The sequence below is a fragment of the Oryzias melastigma genome, linkage group LG4 (assembly GCF_002922805.2).
Source record: "Oryzias melastigma strain HK-1 linkage group LG4, ASM292280v2, whole genome shotgun sequence".
NCBI lineage: Eukaryota > Metazoa > Chordata > Actinopteri > Beloniformes > Adrianichthyidae > Oryzias > Oryzias melastigma.
The window spans coordinates 3351671-3368598 of record NC_050515.1 but is presented as its reverse complement, the minus strand read 5'-3'; the positions used below and the strand labels follow the sequence as shown (position 1 = coordinate 3368598).

General features: G+C 39.4%; 4 protein-coding genes across 4 annotated transcripts in view; 2 read left to right on the top strand and 2 right to left on the bottom strand.

Annotated features, from left to right (window-relative positions):
- mrpl54 (mitochondrial ribosomal protein L54) overlaps positions 1–1257 on the bottom strand; it is a 10879-nt gene extending 9622 nt beyond the window's left edge. The window contains exons 1-2 of the mRNA XM_024278529.2: positions 1100–1257; positions 804–960 (exon numbers count right to left, since the gene is read on the bottom strand). Coding sequence (XP_024134297.2) covers positions 804–960; positions 1100–1226 — 284 coding nt within the window. The 5' untranslated portion in view covers positions 1227–1257. The remainder of the gene's footprint in view (positions 1–803; positions 961–1099) is intronic.
- A 165-nt stretch (positions 1258–1422) lies between these two features.
- fam32a (family with sequence similarity 32 member A) lies at positions 1423–4414 on the top strand. Its single transcript, XM_024278530.2, has 4 exons — positions 1423–1560; positions 2290–2434; positions 2800–2853; positions 4234–4414. The coding sequence occupies exons 1-4, from the start codon at positions 1487–1489 to the stop codon at positions 4300–4302; spliced, it is 342 nt and encodes a 113-aa protein (XP_024134298.1). The 5' UTR covers positions 1423–1486; the 3' UTR covers positions 4303–4414.
- Positions 4415–4453: 39 nt separating this feature from the next.
- Positions 4454–6429, bottom strand: fh (fumarate hydratase). The gene has a single exon (XM_024278528.2). It carries the CDS (start codon positions 6240–6242, stop codon positions 4743–4745), a length of 1500 nt encoding a protein of 499 aa, XP_024134296.1. The 5' UTR covers positions 6243–6429; the 3' UTR covers positions 4454–4742.
- Positions 6430–8030: 1601 nt separating this feature from the next.
- Positions 8031–16928, top strand: part of hdgfl2 (HDGF like 2) — an 11492-nt gene continuing 2594 nt past the window's right edge. Inside the window, exons 1-15 of the mRNA XM_024278527.2 lie at positions 8031–8299; positions 8929–9005; positions 10277–10418; positions 10967–11164; positions 12088–12207; positions 12287–12355; positions 12431–12611; positions 12677–12761; positions 12834–13131; positions 13205–13341; positions 13411–13478; positions 13566–13636; positions 13717–13818; positions 15657–15810; positions 15882–15987. Coding sequence (XP_024134295.1) covers positions 8228–8299; positions 8929–9005; positions 10277–10418; positions 10967–11164; positions 12088–12207; positions 12287–12355; positions 12431–12611; positions 12677–12761; positions 12834–13131; positions 13205–13341; positions 13411–13478; positions 13566–13636; positions 13717–13818; positions 15657–15810; positions 15882–15987 — 1880 coding nt within the window. The 5' untranslated portion in view covers positions 8031–8227. The remainder of the gene's footprint in view (positions 8300–8928; positions 9006–10276; positions 10419–10966; positions 11165–12087; positions 12208–12286; positions 12356–12430; positions 12612–12676; positions 12762–12833; positions 13132–13204; positions 13342–13410; positions 13479–13565; positions 13637–13716; positions 13819–15656; positions 15811–15881; positions 15988–16928) is intronic.

Here is a 16928-nt window from a genome sequence, read left to right as displayed (position 1 = left end):
GTGTGTAATGCAACCACAAGGGGGCACAATCCAGTGCCCCCCTGTGCCGGTCCCAAGTCCGGTTAAATGCAGAGGGGTGTGTAAAAGCAAAAACAATTTAAGCATGTCAATCACAAAATTCAATCACTGATTGGATGATGATGTGTTTATCATTTCAACCTAAAGTTATGTGCCATAAAGTGATGCTGGATATCATCATCCAATCAATAATGTCATCTAGTGTTTCCTTTTCCAGTTATTAATGCGTTTTGCTTTTAAGCATTTGGTTTCTGGGAATAACTTTTGTTTTTCCTAAATGTTTCTTTTATTTTGTCTTATCGTTTTTTGGTTTCCAGAAATGTGTTTTCTAAAACATAATCTTTTTTTTTAATCATTGTTTGTTTTACTTTTTTAGTAGTTGTTGTGATATTTAATTTTAAATTTAATTGTAATTTTATTTCTATTATAATTGTTTTAACTGTATTTTATTTTCTTGTGTTGATGCATTTTGGCCCATGGTCTCTGATAAAAACCAATAAAGGTTAAATAATAAAAAAAAATCTTTACTATGTTTTGGCGTCAAGTAATCTGTACTTCCAGGCCACCGTAAATAACTATAATAATGTACGTACACAGCACATTTGTATGTCAACCAAAACATGACTAAGTCTGGAAAGTTTAAACTCAAATATTAAATTAATTGTATTAAAAATGTTGCACAGAATTCAACAGGAAATAGAGATATATCATAAAAATAAAATACAGATGCAACATTTGGTGGATGAATAGACATTTTACCATGAAGAAAATAATGGTCTACTCACCACTCCGGGTATTCTTCTGTGGGTTTTATTTTGGGATCTTCTCCTTGCTTAAAGATGTTGACCCCAACTGCATGTGAGGTAAGTCTGATCGGGTCTTTACACACCTCTGGTCCTTTCAGCTCCTCTTTGACCATGCCTTTGCCTTTTCCTTTAGCCACTGGAGCAGAAAACATGTACTTTAAATACTATAGAGAGTGCTAATATTCTTTTAGATTACTAATGGAGTTGATAAGACAACAAAAACGAGTTTGACTGTAGAGGATGCTAAATGGTTAACATTTTTTTCTTCTACTCACCCACTTTCTTCGCATATCCGCAGGACTGTGGTTTATTTAACACGTTTGTTCTGGTCAGAAACGTTGTGCTGCTTCGTGTGATCCCTTTAGAGAGAGCCGCAAGACAAAATACGCGATAAGAAAACATTTTTACTTCAGATTATCTAAAGAAAACAGGCAGCATGCTACTGTTTGACATTCATAACTCTCAGGACTTCCGTTTTTTGGTTTAATCCTTGTTCCGTCACATCAGTTTACCGCCCCGTGTGGCTGGGATGATGTACTGCAGGGTTTGGCGTCTGTTGTTGTTGTACATCTTTTGACCAACAGGTGGCGGAACCGCCGTGTTAACAGGCTGTGAGGTCTGCTGTGAAGCAACAGAAGAAGACGGGGGAACGTTTCTAGAAAATGTCCGAGTACGCGACGATCCAGAAGAGCGCCTTGAAAATAAAGGGAGTTGGAGTCATTTCAGAAGGAAAAAAGTAAGTTAACTAAATGAACGAGATCATAGGCTCGTTCGAATAAAATAGAGACGTTTCAAGGGGAAAATCGCAGTGATCAAACCATCGGGAGTAACGTTAGCTTGGTTTCGAAGGCGTCGATGTCACGTTGTACTTTAGAAAATGGAGTGAATTTGAGACAAGCAACCTTTTAATTTGTTTGTAGTTAAAAGTCAGCGTTCTCCTCTCTTTTTGTTCGTTTTTGGCTTGCTGGTCCGTCAGTAAAAAACACTTGAACGATAGCTAACTAGCTTTAGCCGCACCAAAACAATAGCCTGTCACGTAGGTCACGTGACTGTTTATTTAAAAAGCAATGTAGCTCTTGAAGCTAAAATTTTAACATCAGGACACATTTAAGACACTTACAAGTAAATATAGCCCTAAAAAAGAAATGTGTTTGTTAGATCACAGCTTGTGATAGTTCTTGGGAGAAACATCAGTTTAAAAAAATAAGAATAAAGTTGGGAATTAATACATAGTATTAAAACATTTCATAAAAGGGGCCAAAAGAAGAAAGCAGTAAATAAAAATACCAAAATAATAATAAAATAAAAAACTAATAAAATATACTAATAATTTGAGCTCCAGTTAGATTTGAAATGTGTTTAATATAATGTAAATGAAGAGAAACTGGGGGTGATAGAACTCGAGTTAAACTGGGTCTTTTAGATCATCTGAATGAAAAATCTCTTTATGTTTGACTTCTTTCAGAAAGAAGAAGAAGAATAAAGAGAGCAAGCATCGCCTGGAGCAGGTCAACACCAGCCAGAACGATGAGGAAACTAAAACTAAGAAAGCCTACGTGGACAAAAGGACTCCAGCACAGATCGCATTTGATAAAATGCAGGAGAAAAGAGTAAGTTTATTTATTTATATTTTTAAGAACTGAAAGCTGCATTTGTTTTGGCTTTTGGTTTTCTCTTGCGTCATACTCACAAAGTTTTTTTCTGTTTTTAGTGCATAAAACAGCAAAGAATTCTAAGGTCTACAGATTCTTTCTTAACTATGGACTCAATAAACAATTTGGATAGAAGTACAAGACAGAATAATGTATGAATAATGTAGTGTTTTTTTCAAGTATATAGTAGTAATATGAATATCAAGTTGTTTTATTTTTACCAGTACAATATTTTAACATGTTTTTGGACTTTAATCAGAACTAAAGTGATGCAGGTGTGTGTTATTAATGGAAAATCTTCTTGTGTTTTTTTCTTTGTGCAGCAAATGGAGCGGATTTTGAAGAAAGCATCAAAAACACACAAACACAGAGTGGAGGTGAGACGCCGTGAACCAGGAAGTTCTCTGTCCTGATTCCTAAAATATTGTTCTGCTACTGAATGAACTAATACGGCTGTAATGAGTATCTGAGTACTCACATAATCGCGATTAGCCTCTAATAATTAGGAGTACAAATATTCCCGATGTCTAAAATCGCCGATTTAGTAGGTTTATAAAAATGGTAGAGTTTTTAGTAAGAATACAACTTGGGGAAAAATGTAGCTTTTGCTCAGAATGCTGGATTTTATTTTTATAGATTAAAAATAAGACAAATACACTACTGTCACAGGAAGCAAACAAATCTTCAAAATAAAGTGCAGGTGAAGCTTTCCATTTCCAAAATAAAACAAGCGAGTGTTTTTTTGTTTTGTTTTGGTAGTTGAAAAAAATAAGACAAAACTCCAGGTAACAGTCAGATGTTGTGAAAAAACAAATTTGCTTTAACACCAGAGCTTTAGCTCCAGTGTTTACATTCTTTTGATTCTGGTAACTCTTCATCAGTTCACATAATTAACGTAATTCCAGTGGATTCTGATGCAGAAAAACGCGGCTTTACACTAAAATGCAATGCTTTAGTACATAAAGTGTTGCAGAGCTTTGAGCGTGCAAAAACTGTGGAGAACGAAATAACGGATGTTTAGGTTTTGTTTACTGATGAATTTAACCAGAAAGTTGATGAGAAAAAAAAAACTTGTTTGAAGTGACAAAAAGTATTTATTTCAATCTCAATAAATAATATATAAATGATGGTGATTAAATACATCTAGTAAAAAGACAAAACACTTGTGCAAACACATTAAAGTAAAATGTAAGAATCGTGGTTTAATTTGTGAATCGTTGAACTTAAGCAACGATCCACAGCCCTCTGAACTCGCCAAATTAACAGGGTTTTTTTGTAGGTTGACCACAGATCCTTAAAACTGAATTTTACTAAAATATGGCTCGAAAATTGTCTTAAATTCTGATGAGTTGGTTTTTATTTTTTTCTTGTTGATGCAAAGGGACTTTCTGTTAAGAAGAAAAATGTTTCCAGGTTGCGCTGTGTCATAAGGTCACGAATGGTCATAAATCGTCTAACCTCAGCTAGCTATTTAGCTCATGCTTGTTGGGGTAGTTAAATATAGAGATTACTAGCTGTGGTTAAAACCAGTTAGTGGAAATCCTTGTGAAGCAAACTCTGAATGAAACTCTGAACTCCAACTGTCTGTTTCATGTACTTTCTACACACAATCTGAATTAGATTCTTCTTTAAGTTCTTTAATGTAACTTTGGTAAACCGGTAGACATTCTGTTTTGCCAGTTTAAAATGTGTTGTGGGGCTAAGCTAAAGATCATATATTAAAATGCTAACTAGCTCTCATGTTGTGTTGCCTGCAGGACTTTAACCGCCACCTGGACAATCTGACGGAGCATTATGACATTCCTAAAGTCAGCTGGACGAAGTAGAAGATCAGCTTTTTTATACTTTTTTTGGTTCTATTCAATATCTGTGATTTATTTACTATGAGAAGGGTTTTTTGTAAATCCTGGTGTGCACAATAAAGAAGTGAAAAATAAAGTTTCATCTTTTCAGAGAAGAACAAAAACCAGAGTTCTGTTTTTCAAATGAGTCTCAGATTTAATGAACTGGAATATTTGGAGAAACATCAGAAACTGTAAACCTGAACTCAGGGAGGCACGACCACCACAGTCAGGGCTGAGGTTGATGCACAGCTGCCACAGACGTTCAACAACAGAGATTTGTAGTGTAAAGATGCTGTGACGGTCATAAAGGTGTCAAACATCACAGGAGCTGTTTTAGCTTTCATTCAGATTCCAAAGTAGTTTATTTGTACAGTTTAACGGCATTTATAAATTCTCTGTAATGTTCTTAGGCTGCTGGCGCTTCATTTGGGCCCCAGCATCTCGCTGGGCTTCACCCACTGGTCGAACTGCTCCTCGCTCAGGTAGCCCAGCTCCACGGCCACGGCCTTCAGGGTGGAGCCCTTCTTGTGGGCGGTCTTGGCGATGGTGGCGGCTTTGTCGTATCCAATGTGCGGGTTGAGCGCGGTGACCAGCATGAGGGACTCGTTCATCAGCTTGTTGATCCTGTCGGTGTTGGCCTGGATGCCCACCACGCAGTTGTTGGTGAAGGAGACGGATGCGTCGCCAAGCAGCTGGGCGGAGTTCAGCACGTTCTTCACCATCATGGGCTTAAAGACGTTAAGCTCGAAGTGGCCGTTGCTGCCGCCGACCGTCACCGCCACGTGGTTGCCCATCACCTGGGCGGCCACCATGGTCATGGCCTCGCACTGCGTGGGGTTCACCTTCCCCGGCATGATGCTGCTTCCCGGCTCGTTCTCTGGCAGGACGAGCTCCCCCAAGCCGGAGCGAGGACCCGACCCCAGGAAACGGATGTCGTTGGCGATCTTCATCATGCTGACCGCCACGGTGTTGAGCGCTCCGCTCAGCTCCACCAGAGCATCGTGGGCGGCCAGGGCCTCGAACTTGTTGGGGGCGGTGACAAACGGCAGGCCTGTGAGGGAGGCCACGACTGAGGCGACCTTCTCGGCGAAGCCGATGCGAGTGTTGAGTCCAGTCCCCACGGCGGTGCCTCCTGCGGCCAGCTCGTACACTCTGGGCATGGCGGCCTTCACCCTCTCCATGCTGTACTTGACCTGCTGGACGTAGCCGCTGAACTCCTGCCCCAGGGACAGGGGCACGGCATCCTGGGTGTGGGTGCGGCCGATCTTGATGATGTCTTTGAACTCCTCTGCTTTGGCAGACAGGGCGTCGTGCAGAGTCTGCAGGCCGGGCAGCAGGACCTGGTGGACCTCTGTGGCCACGGCGATGTGCATGGCGGTGGGGAAGGTGTCGTTGGAGCTCTGGCTCTTGTTGACGTGATCATTGGGGTGAACCGGGTCCTTGGAGCCAAGAGTGCCCCCCAGGATCTCAATAGCCCTGTTGCTGATGACTTCATTGACGTTCATGTTAGTTTGGGTTCCAGATCCGGTCTGCCACACCACCAGAGGGAAATGATCGTCCAGTTTCCCGGCAGAAACCTCCTCTGCAGCCTGGATGATGGCTGCTGCCAGCTTGGGGTCCAGCCCGAACTCCTTGTTCACCTCGGCGGCCGCTTTCTTCAGGATGCCGAAGGCCTTGATGACCTGGATCGGCATCCTCTCGCTCGGACCCCCGATCTTAAAGTTCATGGTGGACCTGACAGTCTGGGCGCCGTAGTACTTGTCAGCCGGGACCTTGAGCTCGCCGAACGTGTCCCGTTCGATCCTGAACCCGGAACTGGCCATTCTGGACGTGCAGAAGAGGAGTTTGGGCTTCACGTGGACTTTCTGCAAAGTCGGGAAGCTGCAGTTTAACTGCTGGACGGCTCTAAAAGACCGAAACATGGCTCCGCGTTAGCATTAGAGGTGAATGAGGAGGGAGGTCAGCGCGGAGCTCGACATTCACGCCTGGGATTGGACGAATCAGTAACTTCATTACAGATCAGCCAATCACGAAGCAGGAAAGGCGGGACTTCCGCTGGAACTGTCATCTGAGGAGAGCGACATGTCTTCTCTCCACAGATGTTTGGCTTTTCAAAATAATGACTTCCGGGTTCCCCCAAAAAATAATAAAAAAGTAATAAAAACGTACTTTTAAACAATATATAAAAATACACAGAGTATTTGAAAGTCATTTCTTATTTTTGGGGAAGCAAAAATAACTAAGAACATCTTTTTAAGAAATGTGTTGCCTACATGAGTCTGTAAATATCATAATTTTATTTCTTAAAACATTGGACATAGTGCCACACGATATCCATCAGAGCTGAGGAAACACTGGTACTAAAGTATAACAATCTGTTTTTTTTCTTTCTTTATTATCATTATTTTGTTTTTGCTTATTTTTTTTATTGAGCGTATTGATGTCTTTCATAAGTTTTTATGGACTAAGAGTCTGGAATTCAAGTTTATCTATCTATCTTTCTCAAGTTTGTTTGAGCATTTCAAAGAAACTGTTACTGTTGAATGAGAAACTATGTATTTCCAATGTTAAATGTTTGTAATTTAAAAAAGAAAGAAGATTTAAAAATGAAAGTTATTTAACTTGTTGACTTGTGTTTTGATATAAAACAGTTTAAAGCTATACATTTATTCTTTGTATTCATAGAAAAATTCCCCAATGTTTGTAAATGATAGAAGTGGGGGGAGAAACTGATTATTAGATGCATCAATTATGATACATAAATTACTCAAAAAATGTATATAATTTAAAAAGTAACAAGCGAGACTAAACCCAGGGTGTTTTTTTTCTCTAACATTTTTTGAAGGGGACACAAACATGTAATAAAAAGTCAATCCGATATTTTATAGCAAAGGACTTGAGACCGTATTCTGAGGGGGAGAATGGGGGCCTCTGAAAGTTGCTCCATATGTAAGAGCCAAGATACAACATTCCTTCCCGTCCCTTCTTCACCGATACGCTCAACCCAACCCAGCACTATATACTGAAGCAAAAGCTGAAGTCACTGCAGCAGTTGTGAAAGCTGACAGGACAACATTAACGTGTGATGCTGGGACTTCAATCACCACAGAATCAGACTTCACAACAACTGACCATTAAATAACCGAAGACTGGCAGCTAAAATCTCATGTCCACCAAACTCAGATAATGACTTCAAGCTGCATTGATAATCGTTTCATAACAAAATATTTGCCTCCTGAATTGTAATCGAATCGTGAGGTACCCAGTAGATTCAAACCAATGCCATTTTTTTTTGACAGAGAAGCAACAATTTTAATAATACAAAAACAATATCATGCATTTTTCCTTTTTTTTTTTTTAGATTCCCACAAAAATGTAATAAGAAAGCTATAAAACCTTTGAAGTGTTTATCAGTTTATCTGAAAATTGCATTTATTTCTTGGAAATTCTGATCATTTTTATCGCTTTTTTTTAGTTTGGTCTTATATGTTATATATTATTATTGTTTTTACATAAGCAAAAATACTCTTTATCAGCTAATTAGATTTTGTTCTAGTTTTCAATTTTTAACTTTTTCTTCCGCCTTTTGTTTCAGGATTTCAATGTTCCAAATTGATAAAATATATGTAAATTGACATAAATAAATAAAAACAAGTCTAACTTTTTTAATTGCTGGAGAATCTTTTATTTTGAAGTTTGATTCCTGAGCGGAAGCAGTCGGCCTTGTCTTCACGTTTTGGGTCTTCTCGCGGTAACGTCAGTATCGTTAGTATGCAGCTAGCCTGTTAGCTAACTCCATCGTTTCCAGGTTTCGTGTCGACCTGAAAACATCAGACCAAGCGAGACACAAAAAGTCTGCGCGTCTGAACGTCATTTTAAAGTCCAAGCTGCGTTCGGAACCGGAACCATGCCGCACAGCTTCATGCCCGGAGACCTGGTCTTTGCTAAAATGAAGGGATACCCCCACTGGCCAGCGAGGGTAAGCAGGCAGCGTTACCCGGAGGGGCGGAGGAGGGGGTGGGTTGGGAGCCTGAAGGTTTTCTGGCTTTTTCTGCACGATGTTTGGAGCATCATCCTATCCGGGCTTCGTTTGATGGTAGCGGGTCGGCTAACGACGTCATGGAGCCGAATCTCCAGCCGTACATTTGCATGAGATGCTGCTGGCCTAATTTTAATGGAGACGTTTTTTTTTCCCAGCGGGGCTCGCGCTTCACATTCTCCTTAAAATAACACAAAATAAACAAAAGCAAATCCATGTACGGATAAATGCAGCTTCTATGTTTTTATTGTGCGCATCAGCATTGAAAGCACGTAGAAATGCAACCTAACATGGCATCATGTGTTCCTGCAGTTGCACTTTTGTTTTGGTTTTGATGGAAGAGCAGTCTATAAAGTTTGCTTCAGATCATCAAAGCATCACTTTCAATATCAACTCTGGACAGTAAAAGCAGAAGATATGTTTAAACATTCAGGTCATTCATTTAGATGAACTTCATATATTTTTATTGCCTCTTAAATTGGCTTTAATTGTATCACAGTGTATAATAGGGACCGTCATATTCTGGCTTCATTCATATGTTTAACATCTTGTCTGATTCTTGTTTACAGATTGAGGATGTAGCTGATGGAGCAGTGAAGCCCCCACCCAATAAAATCCCAATTTTCTTTTTTGGGACACATGAAACGTGAGTGCAGCCGCTGTTGTTCATCTCCGTTTGTTGTGAATTTTTTGTATTCAGAAATTGATTTAAAGTCCCACTCTGATCATCTTTGATCTATTTTCAAAGTAGTGGTTTTTAAATTATGATGATGCTGTTTTTTTTAAGCCAAAATCTAAAACCTGCATTGTTTTTCTAGGACATAGTTTCTGCTGAGCAGCAAGAGTTGATTAGAAATTCACCTTTGAGTTGTGAGTTGCTGAGAGCTCTTTGTTAACAGTCCGAATGGCGAGCAATATTGGAGCTGTGCAGAAGGAAAACAAAGACGTACATAGATCTATTTATCTGAAGATGATGCATCAGAATGGAGCAGAGCAGTTAGCTTGTGGCCCTTCAGCTGTAGTTTGTACACGACAGCTACGAGCTTTTTCAAACAGCTTTTTTTGTCTGCTCTTGATTCACAACAATTTGAATAAAGAAATACTCAGAAATTCAGTTTTAAGCCTAATTCTCTTTGTGTGTCTGCAAAAATTTAACATTGAGCCATTTGAGGGATTTTTATCCACAGTTTAATTTAAATGATGATAGGAAAACACAAAATGCCCCTTCTCTGCTACAGTTCTGATGCATCCACTTGCAGACAAACAGATCCACTATTGTCTTAATTTTCCTGGAATCTGATTTAAATCTGGATAGCTTCAGTATTGCTCACCATTTTTGTTGCTATGCTGTTAGCTTGGGCTTGTGAGGTGCTATAGGCTAGCGGGAGAGAGTGTAAACAAAGGGCTGATGGGAAATTAGCCGGAGGGTATCACCCAGAGCAACAGTCCCAACCACAACTCAGGTGAATTTCTATGGAGCTGCAGAAAATAGGTCCTGAAAAACATGACAGGATTTTTGATTCTGGTAAAAAAAAACTCTAATAATCACAATTAAAAGACCACTGGGAATTATTTCATTATAGAGAAATAGAAAAGACTGAACAGAAGGAGCCATTTGGAGGTTTCTGATCCACAGTTTAATCTAAAACATGATAGGAGAACACAATTTTTATCGCTTTAAGTGGTCTCTCCAGCTTATGAGGGCATTTATCTATCAAAATTAAAGTAATATTTTATTGCATCTGCAGATAGAAAGTCAAATCACCTCTAATATACATTTTATTGGGTATTATTAGCTCAAAATTATTTTTTTAACGAGAAGCTCATTTTTGTTTGACAAAATAGCATCAGTCATTATATTATTCTTCTAAACACAGAACCTCCCGACAGTTAAATATCTGAACTTTTTTCTTACAGCGCGTTCCTAGCAGCAAAAGATCTTTTTCCTTATGAAAAGTACAGAGAACGCTACGGAAAGCCCAACAAGAGGAAGGGATTCAACGAGGGTTTATGGGAGATCCAGAACAATCCTCATGCCTCTTACAGCGCTCCACCTGTGGTAAGTCCGTCAGACTGAACGCACATATCTGCTATTTCTCTGTCTCATTTGGTTTGTGACGCATTTTTCGGCTGTAGCGTCACATGATCCATGTGTTTATTATACAGCAGTTGGTGATTAATTGTTTCGAGGGGTGAGAATGAGGGCAACGCTCCAACCTCACCTCATCTGTGATCTACGGTTAACTTTTTTGTGGGATTAGAGATGATTACCCTCATCCTGCTGCTAGGTTTTGTTTTTTATTTTAGTTCTGATAAACACAGGTGTCAAGTCTTTTTTGTATTTGTTTCTGGAGATTTCTTTTTTTTTTGTTTTTGCTGAGTTTAATGCATTTCTAAGCGACATGTCACATCTCTTTGTTCCCTTAAAATTCTGCTCAGTTTTCCTGAAAATTTAAATCATACGCCTGGATTCAAGCTGACGGAGAATCTTTCTTTTCCTCAACTCTGTTTGTTTATGACCCATAATAAGGACCAAACATGAGGCTGTCAGTCCACTAAAGTGTTTCCTTTTAGATGAAATAATCTTCCTTTTTGTGTTCACTCCAGCCGCCCAGCTCATCCGACAGCGAAGGCAGCAACCCCGGAGAACGAACGGACGAGGATGCTGAGGAGGAAGAGGAGGAGGAGGAGGAGGAGGACGCCAAGGTGCCTCAGAGAGCCGTCTCGGGTTCTGAAGACGATTCAGATTCTGGTAGTGAAGACGGAGGAAGAGGAGGAGTGAAGCGGAAACCGCAGGCGCCAAAGGTAGCCAGTTTCATGATGTCTTTATAGCAAAAGTCTTTTCTTTTATGAACGAATGACGACTGTTTATCAAACTGAGCAGCTGTTTGCAGAAAAACTCCTGATCTGATGTGTAATTGTAGGATCAACATTTCTAGATATTTTATCGTTCACTTAGCTGCGTCTAAAATGGGTGTAAAACTCAATCGCACAAGAGACCAAAATCCAAAACACACCTTAAATCGAACAGGATAAACATTTATTGAACACTCTAAAATTTATTTTTAAATCTTCAAAACTGTAACTTTTTAACATAATTATGAACTAGATATATAGCATTACCTGTGATAATGCTAGTGTGAATGCTGTAAGCTGAAATTGATAGCTAAAAACCCTAAGTGTGATAGCTAAAAACGCTGAAGCTGATAGCCATCTAAAATATTATCTTAATGCCAAATTAGCCTAAAAAAAAAAACAGAGTTAGCCAAAACAGCTAGCATGTAGCTGAAATATTAGCTAAACTCCAAAAAGCCTAAAACATCTTAGTAAATGCCAAAATAGTCCAAAAACCTAGCATAATAACAACTTTTAAAACTTTAAAACTGTAACTTTTTAACATAATTATGGATATTAAAAAAAAAACAGGAATATTATTCCAGAATAAATCAACTTAAACCTTAAATAACTTTCAATATTTCACTCTCCATAAAAATATATTTTGTCAAAATTATACAAGTTAGAAATAAGTGCAAGATAACATCGGGTCATTAATAACAATAAAATAAAATGATCTGGAGGGCCGGATAGAATTACCCGGAGGGCCGGATCCGGCCCCCGGGCCTTGCAGCAAAACTCTCCTCGTTTATTTTCTAAACAGAAGATTTTATAGAATTAAATTTTGTTTCGTTTTAAAAGAAAAATGTTTTGGATTTTCTTCTGTTTTTCAGCGGCCTCCTCCTCCCAAAAAAGCTCGAGGCTCCTCCAGTGACCGAGGCCAAGAGAGCGGATCTCCGTCTGAATCCGATCCTACTCCCTCAGACTCCGATTCTGGAAAGAATAGCGACCAGGTTCAAACACAGAAAACACACAAAAAAACCTGAAAGTTTGACAGCAAACAGTCTGTAAACGACTAACTTTACTTCCCAGGACTTCACTCCAGAGAAGAAAGCTGGAGGTCGAGGTGGAAAGAAAGTTGGAGGCAGAGGGAAAAAAAAGGTGAAACTTTTAGGAAAGAAATAACTTTCTACATTTTTTACGTAATAAAACTTTCTTTTGTCTGCAATGATGCAGAAAGCTTCGTCCGACTCGGATTCGGAGTCGGGATCCGGGTCAGAAAAGAAAGTGATGGACAGCGACTCTGAGGATGAGAAGCCGCGGCCGGCGCTATCCGGATCAGAATCCCAGTCTGGTTCAAAGTCGGACTCGGATTCCGACCCGCCTCCCCAGAAGGGTCCTCAGCCGCGCAAGAAAGGTGTGGCTTTATTTTGATCTGTTTCCCAAGAATTTGTTCCTTTTTTCACGCATTTTTCCCCACAGAAAAGCCTGCACCAAAGCCTCGTGCGCGGAAACCCAAACCCGCCCCGGCCAAACAAGCACCTTCATCCTCCTCCGACAGCGACAGGTCCGGCCCGCCCTCTGCTCGCACCTTCACAGACATCGCTTGTGTTCATGTTGCGGTGATTTTTGTCTGCAGTGACAGTGAACCCGACCGCATCAGTGAATGGAAGAAACGCGACGAGGAGCGCAGGCGAGAGCTGGAGGAGCGGCGAAAACGGGAGGAGGCCGAGGAGCTCCGCCGGTTACGCGAGAGGGAGAAGGAGGAAGATGAAAAAAAGAAAAAAGACAAAGACAGGGGTAAAAAAGAGAGTGACAGCGATGGCAGCAGCAGCTCAGATGAAGGTATAGATGATCACCCGCTGAAGAAGTCCAAGAAACCTCCTCCTCCTCCAATCCCGGCTCCTTCAGACTCAGATTCTCCTCCTCCAGTTGAGGTAAATCTCGAATTCCAACCTTATTGAAATAACAGAACTGCTGATTATTTATTAACGGTTTTTTGTCTTTCAGAAATCAAAGAAGCCGCCTAAGAAGCTGGACAACCAGAAGAAGGCGAAAGTAAAGAAGGAGAAAGAGAGAAAAGAAAGAAAGGAGAAGGAGCTGAAGGAGAAGAAAGCCAGGCGGTTAGAGGAGAAGTCCAGATCGAGGTGAGGATACGACAGCAGAACCTCATCAAACATTAAAGGACACCGATCACAAAGTTTCCCGCCTTTCAGGTCAAAGCCTGAAAAACCCAAACGCAGACCAGAGCGGCAGCACGAGAAGAAACCAGAGAAGAAGAAGGGTCAGTGCTGCTTCACCTCAGCTGATGATCGCTCATCTCCATGAATCTTCCTCACAAAGTTTACATCATTTCTTTGTCTTCATGCAGAGCAATCTCCAGAGGAAAAGTTACAGAAACTCCACACAGATATCAAGTTTGCACTCAAAGTGGACAACCCAGTAAGTTACTGTCAAAATCGTTTACCTTTTGGGATGTTTATTTTTACCGGTGATTAATTTCCCCTATTTGTTCTTTCTAGGATATTGAGCGATGTCTACAAGCCCTGGAGGAGCTGGAGGCCGTACCTGTGACCAGCCACATCCTTCAGAAAAACGCCGAGGTCATCGCCACGCTGAAAAAGGTACTTTCCTCCTACAAAAACACATCAAAGGCCTTTAGTTAAAGGGTAACCAAACCTGAAATCAACTTTATATAAATGGGACTTTAACAGTCTTGTCTGTTGGTCATTGTTTGATAAATTAAAATGAGCTTGTTTAATTCTTGAAAATATAGTCAAAAACTGTCTGTGTGCTGCCCCCATAGGTTAAATTGAGGTATTACAGCTGGATTTTGTGATTGGTCAAACCATTTGGTCAAACAAATTAGTTCTAATTTGGGAAAAAACTAAATGTATGATATTTGGAACAATAAATTATGGTGAAAATAGAAATATTAAAATTGAGGAAGTTGTTATTAATAACGTTTGTGAAATAAAATTTTTAGGAGTCGTACTCGATAATAAACTTAGTTGGAAATCCCACATTGATTATATAAGTAAGAAAATAAGTAAAAACATTGGTATTTTATATAAAGTAAAACATATTCTAGATAAAGATGTCTTACACATTTTATACACTTCCTTAATAGTCCCATACCTTCTCTATTGCTATGAGGTGTGGGAAAAGTAGCAAAAGTTACATCAGTAGATTAAACCTACTAAAAAAGAAAGTTGTGAGAATTATAAATCATTCAGGACCAAGAGACTACACCCATGAACTTTTTGTTTTAAAACCAACAGCCTCAAATTTCCAGATCTTGTTCAGTTAAGTAGTTATGACCATGTCGAAGGTTAAAAACAGATTGATTCCAGAGCATATTTGAGGGAAATTTAAATTAATTACTGATTGTAATAATCGAAGAAAAGGGGACTTTTATTTACCCTTTGGTCAGACTTCATTGAGGCAAAGAGGTTTCATGTTTTCTGGAATAAAACTGTGGAATTCTTTAATCATTGAAATAAAAATCTCACAAACAATTCTGCTGTTAAAAAGACTATAAAAAAGTAGCATGTTTTAAAAACGTGTAAATAATTATATAGATGTTTGTGATCTGGATGGCCAAAGTGGTTTGTTTAAGGGGCATGAATAATAAGACTTAGTCCTCATCATGCTCCTTTTCTCTCGTGTTACGTTGTTTCTGTCTCTTTTATGTTGTGTATGACCCTTTGTTTATTGTAGATTATGATGTAACATGAGAGAAAGAGAGAAATTAAATGAAAAAAAATAAAAAAGAAATTTTTCTGTGGCTTCAGTAATAACAGTCCTGTTCCCAAGCCCCACCCCTCTGACTGGATTTTCAAATTTAGACTGGGTAGAGTCAGCCTCCAACTTCCCTGTTTGGTTACCCTTTAAGGAAGTGGGCAGACAATGACTGAATTACTACGGACTATTTTCAGTGGAAAACTAAAAAGAGCATTAAAAATGTTTTAAGAAAAGCATTTTTCTTTTTTTTAGTCCAGTTCAATCCTTTATAACCATGTGTATCATATCTGATACACACATTACTGCTGTTTTTAGCTAAAAGGAAAAGACCTGTTTATTACGACATCATTTCTGCAGATTAGAAATTTGCCTCTAAATTGTGTTCAGGAACCTGCGTGCCCAAAGTATTTTCTACGTCACAAATACAATCTTTTTCAAACTTCCTTTTTTTGTCTGCTCCTGATTCACAACGATTTCAATTAAAAAAAAATACTCCAAAATGTTATTTTAGACCAAAGCAGAATTCTTCTCTCCATCCCCTACATTTAGCCCAAGGCAGAGAGGTATGGAAAAATAGTGTCTTCAAATTTGGACGTTGCTAACCCTCGATGACGTCATCAATATCTATGTTAGCCGAAAACACATAACATCGTTTTTATCACTTTAAAAAGTCTCTCTCAGTGCAACACTTGTTTCTAATGTGTTGTTGTTTTCACAGATTCGGCGGTATAAAGCCAGCACGGCCGTCATGGAGAAAGCTACTGACGTCTATAATAAGTTAAAACTACGTTTTGTGGGTAAATCGGAGGTTCCTGCTAAAATGAAGACGGAGACGAAGGATGAGGAAAACGATAAGGAAACACAAAATACTGGTAAAACCAGCGTCTTATCTTTCCTTTGATGCAGAGCTCAGATCTGTTGAGTCTAAAATGATCTCTTCCAGTTAATGGAGAATCAGGAGAGAAGAAAAATGACACAGAGGTGGAGGACAAACCCAAATCTCCCCCGGAGGAGGAGAACAACCAGGACGCATCTTCCAGTCCCAACAGGTGAGGCCGTGCAAGGTTTTACTTCGGTTTTATTTGCTGTGTGTTTGAAGGGCGTCAAAAGTGGGGTGGGAACGAGTATCCGAATACTTGGATATTGGCCATCTGTTTGCAAAAATTTGAGCAGCGTCTGAGATCGCCGATTCGTGATCTTTATAAATATAATGAGTTAAAAATACACTTCAGGCAGTTTAGTTATCGCTCTAAAATGGAGAAAACTGTTGGATTGTAGGTGTATAAACTAAACAGAACACGCTACGGTCACTGGTAGTCAAAGTAACGTGTCGGTGAAGCTCAATTTCAAAGTAAAAGTGTTTTTTCCTTAAATGGGGAAAATAAGACTGATCCTCAGTTATTGAAAATAAGTTCTGGAGAAATAAAGTTAAATATATAAAAAATATTTTGAATATGAATTTAGAAATATTACAAAAATCTTGTGATTAGTTTCCTCAAAAGAGAAAAAAAATATATAAAACATGCTTGTTGGAAACACTAGTCAGTATAGGTCAGGAATAGACACCTCCAGGCCTCACGGACCGCATTCCTGCATGTTCTCCAGCATACTCTGCTCTGGCATGTTCTCATTGGCTGGACACACCTGAAGTATAGCTTTGACAGATACTGCAATGGACCATGGGTCAATTGGCACCAGGCTGCAGATGAAATAATTAATAAATCAATTAAAGTCTCAACAATCTTTTACTTTATAAAATAACCAGATTCTCTCAGCTACACCTTCGATCACTTGAGCTGTAAAGTTTTGTCAGTGGAGCAAAATGACTACGTTTAAATGATCTTTTATTCTGAAAAATCTTTGAAAATAAACAGGACTTTCTTGGTTACATCAGCACTAATAGTAGCCCAGCGGCATGTAACACGAGAAAAGTTGTATGTGGAATGTTTCTTAGCAAATGGATAAGGTATTAGTGCGGGAACAGGAGAAC